The 10303-nt window shown below is 40.7% G+C and overlaps 2 protein-coding genes and 1 long non-coding RNA gene across 6 annotated transcripts in view; 1 reads left to right on the forward strand and 2 right to left on the reverse strand.

Annotated features, from left to right (window-relative positions):
- Positions 1-426: 426 nt before the first annotated feature.
- usp1 (ubiquitin specific peptidase 1) lies at positions 427-5387 on the reverse strand. 2 transcript variants are annotated; one of them, XM_025064355.1, is made up of 9 exons: positions 5371-5387; positions 4463-4665; positions 4169-4301; positions 3976-4077; positions 3701-3870; positions 2932-3602; positions 2270-2428; positions 1959-2160; positions 427-1665 (listed from the first exon to the last, which is right to left on the reverse strand). In XM_025064355.1, exons 2-9 carry the CDS (start codon positions 4630-4632, stop codon positions 876-878), a joined length of 2397 nt encoding a protein of 798 aa, XP_024920123.1. In that variant the 5' UTR covers positions 4633-4665; positions 5371-5387; the 3' UTR covers positions 427-875. The 2 variants fall into 2 exon arrangements, with proteins under 2 accessions (XP_024920123.1, XP_008332169.1); XM_008333947.3 differs by lacking the exon at positions 5371-5387 and adding an exon at positions 5146-5293.
- Positions 5388-5449: 62 nt separating this feature from the next.
- kank4 (KN motif and ankyrin repeat domains 4) overlaps positions 5450-10303 on the forward strand; it is a 56880-nt gene continuing 52026 nt past the window's right edge. For 2 of the 3 annotated variants that reach the window (XM_025064342.1, XM_025064347.1), the window contains exon 1: positions 9587-10127. The gene's annotated coding sequence lies outside the window, so the exon portion shown is untranslated. Of the gene's footprint in view, positions 6249-9586; positions 10128-10303 lie in introns of those variants that run through there. The other variant, XM_025064344.1, reaches the window with a different exon arrangement.
- Positions 6976-10303, reverse strand: part of LOC112488393 (uncharacterized) — a 7655-nt gene continuing 4327 nt past the window's right edge. The window contains exons 2-3 of the long non-coding RNA XR_003052404.1: positions 7849-7940; positions 6976-7176 (exon numbers count right to left, since the gene is read on the reverse strand). This is a non-coding gene — a long non-coding RNA (uncharacterized LOC112488393). The remainder of the gene's footprint in view (positions 7177-7848; positions 7941-10303) is intronic.

The following is a 10303-nucleotide window of genomic DNA, read 5'->3' on the forward strand; positions in this document are numbered from 1 at the left end:
CAGGAATGAGGTACAATTTAGAAGACAATTACATGAGCTGTTTTTTTTTTCAATCAAAATACCTACTGGAATGTTGGTTAATTCAGAAATAAGTCCAACCCTAAAGCAAATATCAATTTTGTTTTATCTCATAATAATCCGATTTAAAAAACTACAATGCTACAGATGGTGATGAACTACAACAAACAAGGTTTGCATCGACTTCAGTTGGATTGTTGTTGATAACTTAATGTCATACCACAAGTTTAGATTGTTATTTACAGCTTTTCTAAGGCCTTACACAGCACTTGCGTATTAATATGAAGCAGCAAGGCCATGTTTTTACTTTTATACAAATATTTTACTGATAGTTTGTTTAGAGTTGAATGAAAATATACTAATGAAACAAAAGTAAACGTGGTATTTTGGCCAATAAATCAGATGTCATTCATTTTGGGGGCTTTTTATTCAACTGTCGCAAAATCTGACCAAAATACAGAAACTTTTTTGACTCAATATATTCCAAAAACATTTTTGCTTGGAAAACTAATATACAGCATTTGGTATGTTCCATTTTTGTATTCTGTTTATCAAGTGCTTTTGTAATTGTAAAGAAAAAAAATCCATAACAAAGTCTATGATTAATTTTAAAATACACTGTAGAGACACAACAAAAAGAATGTATTTAAGAAAAAAAGCAAAACAACAAAAAAGTTACGTCTAACAAAAACATGAATCCTCAATGTCGGCATAAGTCAAAAGTTTGAGTCCAAATTACAGTCTGAAAAGCAGAATCTGGCCTAAGGAAGTCATTTGTTGGATAGCCACAGTTTTTGGCAATATTGTAGCATTGCAAATACCGCAACAGTATCTTTTTATCGGCACTCACCTCACAGTCACGACGCTGTCTCGTCAGGCGTCCTCCTGTAGAAGAGCAGGTAAGGTGTAGATGAGGAGCAGGTGTCAGGGGAGCAGGCTCTCAGGAAGTCCTCCTCCTCGAACAGACGCACCTCGGAGTCATCGAACAGCATCCATTTGCCTTCGTACTGCAAGAGGCCGTTTAGAGCCTGCTCCTCTGTGGCCTCCACTGCCCCACAGGACACCTGTGAAGCCTCCTCTGCTTCTTTGGGCTCCTTTTTAAGTCCAGCTTCACAGTTCTGGCTCACACTGCCAGTGGTCTTCCTCCGTTTAGTTCCCTCAGTCGCTGTAGCGTTGAATGGTTTCCCTGCGTGTTTGCTGCTGCTGCTGCTAATCTCACAGCTGGAAAAACTCCTCTGACCTCCCAACAGTCCAACTCCTTCAGAAACCTTCTTGCCTCCTCTTTTGCCGCCTGCCAAATTGGCACCTTTCTGCCTCCTGGAATTCAGGCTAAATGAAACTTCTCCATCGTCATAGTCCAACACTTCCTCCTTCACCTGTGCTTCCTCTTTCTTCTCCGTCTCTTCTTCCTCCTCCGTCTCCTCTTTGCCCTGCAGGCAGAGCCTCACATCCTTCAGATCGCTCATGCGGATGTAGGCAGTGTAGTGGCCGCTGCTGATGGTGACGCCGCTGTGCATGACCACAGCAAACAGCTGGTACTGCTGACCTTTGGCAGAGGAGGGACGGGTGCACCACTCGTCCAGAGACAGGGTCAGAGGAGTCTGGAGTGGAGTGTTGACTTTAGAGAGGCCGGCGTACGGGTCCAGACTGAGGAGACGAACCATGGAGACTTAAATAGTTAATGTCATTAGTACCAACAGTCTCTGTTTGGGTTTAATGAGTCTGTATGACATTCTTTAATTTGAGAACTTTTCACTGACAGAAGAACTACAGGCTTTTCGGGATCTTCCCTTTTGACACATAAATATATGCCCAAATATATAAATATACATACATATGTTGAAATGTATAATATTTCATCTGTACTGACAAAACAAGGAGACAGCACAGGTTTTGTGAGAACAGACTCAAAGGTGAATAATATCTGTACATGAACTCACTCTAGTCTGTTGGCGGAGAAGCGCTTCAGATGGATGGTGATCACTTCAGGAGTCTTGTCAAACAGGAGACTTCTTTCAGCCTCTGTGTAGTGTTGACACGTCTCACAGAAGTATTTGTCCTCTCCAAAGATCCGCTCCACTGAGGCAAACTGGCCAATCGCCCATTTCAGCGTCTTCAGCTCTGGTTTTGGGTCTGGAGAGACTGAAAACAAAAAAAAAAAGTTGTCTTTTGACAAACACCTTGATTTGAAAAGTTCACATTATTAAAATATGCAAGGAACCAAAAAAATGCTTTTGTTTTTTCCCCTCACCTTCTGAGAGATCATCTGGACTACTGGGTTGGTCCTCTAAAACTGGGACGCTGATGTCCTGGAAGTCTTCCCTCCTCTCTGTGAAGCTCTCACACTCCAAACAACGTGTTCTAAGAACCAGTCGACCCTGGAACAGGTGCTGCATCAGGTCCAGGTCCTCTGCATGGAGATGGACAGACAGATGTCTTAATGATTGCATCTGCATTTTTAAACATTAAACTTAAGAACAAAAGACAGACAGATGTCTTAATGATTTTTAAACATTAAACTTAAGAACAAATACTTTCAAGCAGTATCAAGTCAAATACTTCATTCAAAGTATTCAAAACATGTCAAAATACTGATAATGACAATGGCTGCCATTGTGATTGCCAGCTGCTTGTCAGTCAATTAGTTCAGCAATGTCAACAGATAATTCAATATTTGGGACAAAGACAGAAGCTAAGCTAACTCTAAGATGTGTTCTGCTACAATATGATCATTTTAATAAACCAACTGAAGACTAAACGATGTCGTTTCTCAGTTCAAAGTCAGTGGACAGATGAGGAGTTGACACCTCATCAAGTGGCTGTTTGATTTAACTAACATTTTAAAGGTTGTCTTAGCATCTGTACAAATCATGCACAGGAAACAAGTATTTTCTATCATTAAATGACACATACCCAGATGTTGAGCACTCTTCTTGTCCATGTCTGAGTTGGTAATTGATTTCTCGTCACAGCTCTTCTTCTCATCACTCGGTGAACTATCCTCCTCAGGTTTGTTTTCGTTTTTGAAAGTCATGCTGCTGATCTTTCCAACGCGGCGGAACTTGGAGAAAATACTGGGCTGTTTCCCAGATGGCCTCAACCAGGCGAGTCTGGATGGTTTCTTCCTTTTACCGTCCACCATTCCGGCATTTCCATCACCATTACTCCTTGTCGCTCCCTCTGTCTCTCCATTAACCTTCTGCATCTCCTCTGCCACCTTGTCTCCATCTTTATCCTCAGGACTGTTCATCAGGCCTATGCCGGACAACTTCCTTCTGGAGCGTGTGAGAGGTCTCTCAACTTCCTCTTCATCCGATTTCTTGGACTTGACAGACTTTGGCTTTTTTTTAGGGTTTCCCATCTCAGAATCACTCTTCCTCTTTCCGCTAACTTGACCGTCAGCTTCCGTGGGAGCTCTGGATTCTGCTGCCGAATCACCAGATTCTTCATGGATATTGTCCTTCCCCTCAAGCTGCTGCTCTTTTCTGATGGTGTCACAGGCATCCTGGATATATCCCAAGATGCACTGCAGCACCTCCTGGGCATCATGTTGAAGATAGCCCTCATACATTGGGTTCAGTCGTCTGGACAAGACAAAAAAAAATAGTTAAGGCAGTCCCTATATTCACTTCAGGATATTTTAAACCAAAATGATAAGGCAATAAAAAAATGTTTATTTTACCTTAGACTGTGCAATATTTTTCGAGGGGGTGTGGACAGCTCGCTGTCATTGAAGCTGTCAGATTGGAGCAGGAAGTTGGACTGAAGCTGCTCCGCTGATGTTATCAGGCTGTGGAAGTTTTCAAGCAGCGCCATGTGAGCTGGCAGTGACTCGGCCTCTCCATCTGACTGCTGGGGAAAAAAGTTAAACAGAAATAAACTTTAAAGAAAATAAAGTTTGGCTTTTGAATTTATTCTTATTGGAATTATTCAAATGTTGTTTGTGTTCGGACAAACCTCCTTGTCTTTGTCCGTTTCGTTCTTTGTGCCATCTTTCTTTTTTGACAGCTGGTACAGTTTCTTGATCCCTCCTCTGAGTCTTGGACAATAGTAAAGGACCTGCAGATAAATCATAGAACCCATAGGTCAATGTGTGTGTGTGAGAGAGAGCGAGAGAGAGAGAAAGTTTAATTTTGTCAGTTTGCCTCACCTGTAAGATACTGTTCAAATAGCAGGTGTTGCCCAGATTGTTGAATCCCACAAAAGGCATCAAGGTCTCCTTTTTCTCACATGACAGGAGGAGACCAGGGGAGGATGGACCAGGGACCACCTGATCGCAGGTGCTGAACAACAGAAAACACACACATCTAAATCAGACCACTTCTGATCTGATCTTGATCCCATTGTTTAGCTGTAAAATTATTAGCTTATCTTAAAGTCGGTCACGAAGACAATTTAGAAACAACAAGGAAGCTTTAAGATAATTCTGAACACAACACCCCACCTTGTCTCAGGTTCCACTGGTTCGACTTCTTTCGACTCCTCAGTTTGGGGTTCAGAGAAATCCAGCGCCCTCTTGGTTTCTTTCTTCTGGAAGAACTTGAGAGAGAGTTTGCTCCTCTTGATGGGGCTGCCCAACGCCGCCACAACATTATCACCCTGCAGACCTGGCATTTTGGTCTTACTGTGATGCAGCAGTGCCCCTCACTGGCGAAAAAAAGGAAATATAATTTTATTTAAAAGGGCGCCACCGGAGTTCTAAAAAACAAAAGTAACTACGTGCACAAGTTATAGCAGCGCTGCTAAGTTGTTAAAAGTAAAAGAGTACGCGCTGTGATACTTTCCGCCGTTTTAATGTTCATAGACATGTTCCCCAACGACTGATAACCGCATTACATAACGCTAGCGCAACTGGCTAACATAGACCATGTACTTTTCAAGGAAACTTTTTACACATAACCAGCCATGTTTGAAACAACTTTGACATTAGAAAGATATTAATTTGCGGAATATTTTTTATATTAAACAAATGTCACGAAAAGTCAAACACAGAACGCAGAAATGAAACTAGGTCATATCAGCGCGATAAGGGAAACAAGCACCACGCCGTTCCTTTCGGTTCACTTCAACTTACGCCAAACTTATCGCCCTGTACTATACAAGTCTAAAATTGAAATATTGACTTACTCGAATGATTCATCCAAATTATAGCTTTAATTTAAAGCGAGGGGTATCCAGTCTACAGCCATTTACTCTATAGTTGACAAAGGTGCAGCAGAAGTTGGCGCTTTTTCCTGCTAGAAGACACACTGACTGCTGCGCTGCCAATCCAAAATCATTACGAAGTAAATCAAAGAACAAAAACTTTTAACAGCGGATAATCATGTTAATGTTAAAATGTTAAAAAATTACCTTTAAATGAAAACAAGTATATGTTAGAGAATATTTTCACCATGTAATAAAACCAGTTTTCCCATTTGTTTATTTCAGGCTTTGACAGGGGCACCTATTTAAATTCCGGTACCTTCAACGCAGTATCAGCAACCATGTTTGTAGTCATTTATCATGGAAGTGGTGTTCTTCCAAATTAAAAGTAGACTTGGAACAGTGCACTGAATGTTTTACATACTTTCAATACCCAATTTAATTAAATTAAAAAAGTTCGCATTTTAGCTGAAAACAAAACGTTTATGAGAACTGCTACTTTAATGTAAAATACAAATATAATTGTAAAATGGAATTTGGTTTTTTTTAACGTCCACTTATGTATGCTTGGCTATGATCAGTTCAGACAAAAAACAAAAATAATGTGTCAGTTCGGTTAGTAGTTATCTCTTATGGCATTATTGATATCAATAATATTACATCATCATTTCCATCAACCTTGTCCTTTCTCTGCCTCTAGGTAAACTAGGTCTGCTTATTTTTATCCTTTGATTAACTGTAAAGTATTTTGAAGTTGCAAGACTTTCTTTCTTTCCTTCCTTCTTTCTTTCTTTTTTCTTTCTTTCTTCCTTGATTTCTTTCTTTCTTTCTTTCTTACTGTCTTTCTTTCGCAGGAAAGTTACTTTATAACCCAACAAGTATGTACATTAACGTTTTAAAAACAGACGCCGACGTAAAACGTCCACCCTAAGCATCTTTAAAGGTCATTTTGTCCAACAGGGGGCGACATTATCTGTAGGAATGGTTGTTAAAACGTCCAGCAGCAGCAGGATCAGTATCAGCAGCATCCTACCCTCAATGGAGCATCACCTCCTCCTCCGCCTCATCCTTCCAGGACTTTGACGGTAGGATACTATTTATCACAACCCCACATTGGCTCAGTTCGATGGCGGTCTGTTTATTCAGTTTTTGTGGGGTCTGTTTATATTTAATCTTTAAGGACTATGTTGGTATGATAACGGATACGCTTGGTGCCGACACTGTTGGTCGTCAGTGTTATGATACGGAGGGGACCTCTGCACATGAATGCAGCACAAAAATGAGAGACGACAGCAGTGTTGTTTACTCCATGTGCTGGTTCCACTGAAAAGCACGCTATTCTGTATGTCTTGCGTTCCGATGCTGCTGCTGCTGCCGCTGCCACCGCTGAGTGAGTGTGGCTGCTTGGTCAGCAGTGAACATCTACAACCGCTGGGTTTGTGAGCCGCACAGCTCCAGTCTCAACTACCCACACTGGTTGTATTTTCTGGTTTAGTGATCTTAAAGGATGCTTGCTGTTAGAATCGCACATATTAGGTTCGCGACCCCCTATTGCCCTGAATGGAAGGTGTGGATGGAGATGCAGGTTGTCATCACTATCGGACAGTATAACCTCTTCAGTATTTGAGACTGTGCTGGCTGTAGTAAATTTACAAATTTACCATACACAGTTTGTCTTGTGGGACTTGACAGTCACTACATTAAATGATGTCCCCAGTTTTAACAGCTGTGATAAAACCAACTAAATCTCCTTTTCCGAAGACGACTAACTTGTTTTTTTTTTTAAATTTGAACAAACTGGCCCTCCTTCAGATGCAGGCATGTCAGAGACGCCACCTACCAACAGATCCATCAGGAATGTAACCTCTAACCTGTGGTAGTAATGAGGATCATTCTCCATGCACTGACTGCTATAACATCAGTCTTTATCAAAGAAGGCTTTGTCCCAGGAGGCTTGAAGCTGTCACGGCCAGAGCAGCAGAGGTGGGTGGTGTGGCAGCTCAAAACCGTGGCCTGTGACATGGGGAAAAAAAATTAGAAAAAAAAAACTTCAATCCGTCTTCTCTCCCAGGAACACCACAGGAAAAATGAAGGCATGTTGAGAGATAAGTAAGCAGAGTACACTCCAAGAATGAGAAGCATGTTCTGAAGTTGACTAAGCTTTACCTCCCAACAACAAAACCCTGCTCTGTGCACACACACACGCACGGCTACATCTGCACAGAGCTGAGGTCTAATATTTTTAACCACCTGTTCACATTTATTACTACAGTCACGCTCCGTAACAAGAAGACCTGTTCACATGCAAACAAACCCTACTACTGTATGTGTGATTATCTCATTGTTATCTCAAAAGTTTCATGACAAGTTGAAGTTTCTTCAATTGCTTAATTAATTAATTAATTTTAATAGAGCTATTTTCTGTACGTCTTTCATTCCAGGTCACAATCTGCTCACAGACTAAAGATTGAAATACAATTCTTTTCAATGTTTTGGAAAACTAAAATTAGATATTCATTCATTGAATCATTTTCGGGTTAAAACTAAATTTAAAACCTGTGATTACAGATTTTGGATGAAAGGATTGTTGTTGAAACTGAAACAAAAATTAAATAAATAAAACAACATAAATGCTCAAAGTAAAATAAATGATGAGTCTCATTGGCTTTACAGTACTTTACACACCTGATACACCATGTATTTCACACATTGTCAACTCCAGTGTCGTAGTGATGTTTTCCTTTAGGTCTGTGAGTCTTGGTTCCCGTCTGTTGATACTAAAATGAAAAGTGAACACATTATATGATTCTTTAATGACATCTTTGTGCTGTTCTGTGCTGAGGGCGGGCTCAACGTGACCGTATAAGTTGACAGAACACAGAACCTTCCAGACTGTTTATGGAATATCTGCTGGTTGTCTGGCATTTTCTCTGAACCTAGGATGGCGTGTTAATCTTACACATATTTGACTGTACAGATATGTGAGTCTGGTCTAGAACTAGTGACTCAGGGAACAGTTTCTTCAGGCTCTTTTTTTATTTTTTTAAGTCTTGGTGGTGTTTTATAGAAATATATGAAGAAAATCTAATAGTAGAATTGTGATCAGTCTTTGTTTTAGCCCAGCTTGGGACCCTATAATAGCATCAGATCAAATAAGTATCTATTTTCCAGTTGTAAAACTTCACATTAATGTGTACCTTACTACTTACGTTAGTAGATCAACTTAGTACATTAAATTATATATTTTTTATTTCTTCCATAGACTGATTTAATTCTACCAGATGTTCTTGGGGACTGTTATAAAAGGCACTTTATTCTGACAGTTATCTTGAACAAATATTACACGACAGAGTAAACCTTCAAGGACGAAGAAAAACACATGAACACAGTTGCCTTTTTAAAGAACTACAGTTATTACACAATTGCTGGCCATTTTTGGTGCTTCTGCTGGAGTATCTACTGAAGAATTGTATTGATAATGATAAGCAGTCATGTTTCTCAGATGCATTCATCGTCGTCTTCTTCTCATCTCATCTTATTCCCTGCCTCCTCTATTGTTACACCAACAGTCTCCGTGTCCTCCTTCCCTACGTCCATAAATCAGACACAGCCTAAATAGTATTTCAGAAACAACAGTGGGAACCTGTAAATTGTGGGTTCTGTAGAACTCTTGGGCTGCCCTACAGATGCTAACTAGAGGCAGCTAACAACTTCTTAGCTCCTCATCAGGGTCTGTGAAATCAGCATGCTGAAGTTAGCGAAGAGCAACAGCAGATACGAAAATGATTCATTTTCAGTAAGCAGCACTTCGGTTGAATCTTCTGTCTACTTTAAAGCAAATTAATATTTTGCTTACAGTGCCCCCTGCCGGAGCACAATGTATATATTTTAGCAGTGTGAAGCAGTTTTATTCCTTCAATTAGAACCTTGGTTTGTACTCCCAATGTGACACCCAAATGTAGTACCTGCAGTCACGAAGAAGTAGTGGAACCTGAGGGGAGGTCAAAATAAAATGTGAAAATATTTTAGTGCATTGTCAACATGCTATCTGAACACCCAGTATGTGTTGAGAGGCTTCAACTTAAGGTCAGACCCCCGGCTTGTGGCAGACCAGCTCCACTGAGTGCAGGTCAGAAAGAGATTGACAGGCTGACTGACACCACTGTCAAACTGATGGTGAGGGACTGGAGACTGATTAATGTTGTTGAGGACAACGGCTTCAGACGTTGGTGTTCTAGCAGCTGTTTCACAGTAATGACTGAAATCCACACACTCTATGAAGCTACATTTTAAGTAAAGTTTTTGCATCTGTTTCTTGACATTTGTCCATATTAATAATTAGAACATTTGGATGAATCACAAATAAAAACAGGTGTAAAACTCCTACTTCTACCTGCTGTTATTTGTTTTTCTGTTCCAGCAACATACAAATAATATTGATGACAATCTGTGATTAATCAGATTAAAACAGTGATGGTCATAGTAGTAGTAGTAATAGCTGTAGTACCTGTCAGTAGAAACCATTTAATTAGAATCATTTTGTATATGTGCAGTGAGATCTGATCTCACCCTCCACATATTTCTCTCCCCCCTCCTCTCTCTCCCTCTCCTCCCATGTTGAGGAGGAGGTGGGTGGGTCTCCAGTCCAGTCGCTCTGATGTTGAGAAGCTGCAGCTCTGCCATCCTACTCAGTCTGCTCTCTCTCTCCTCCGCCTGCTCTCCTGTTTCAGCCAGTCTGTCTGTCTGTCTGTCTGTCTGCCCTCGAGCGTAGTACTCTCCTTTCACTTACTACTATTCATCGCCATCCAGGACCGATTCACAGAAACCCACGCAGGTACACAGAGGACCGGTATTCTAAGCACTGTCTCTTGTCTGCAGTAGCGCTTGTTAAAGCTGAAGTTTTTTTTTTTTTTCGTTTCCACTTTTTTTCATGGTCCAAAAGGATACCACACAGAGCTGCATACGTGAGTACTCATAATTTACTTTCCCCCGTATCCTCTCTTTTACTCCCATTCTTCCTTACTCTTCTACATTTTTACTTCTCCTGACTGTCCTCTCTTGGCACATGTCTGTAGAATTTCAGCATTTTTGGCATGTCCTCTCACAGACATCTTAACTTTCTTATCAACGTAGTAAGGCC

The sequence above is a fragment of the Cynoglossus semilaevis genome, chromosome 2 (assembly GCF_000523025.1).
Source record: "Cynoglossus semilaevis isolate Cse_v1.0 chromosome 2, Cse_v1.0, whole genome shotgun sequence".
NCBI lineage: Eukaryota > Metazoa > Chordata > Actinopteri > Pleuronectiformes > Cynoglossidae > Cynoglossus > Cynoglossus semilaevis.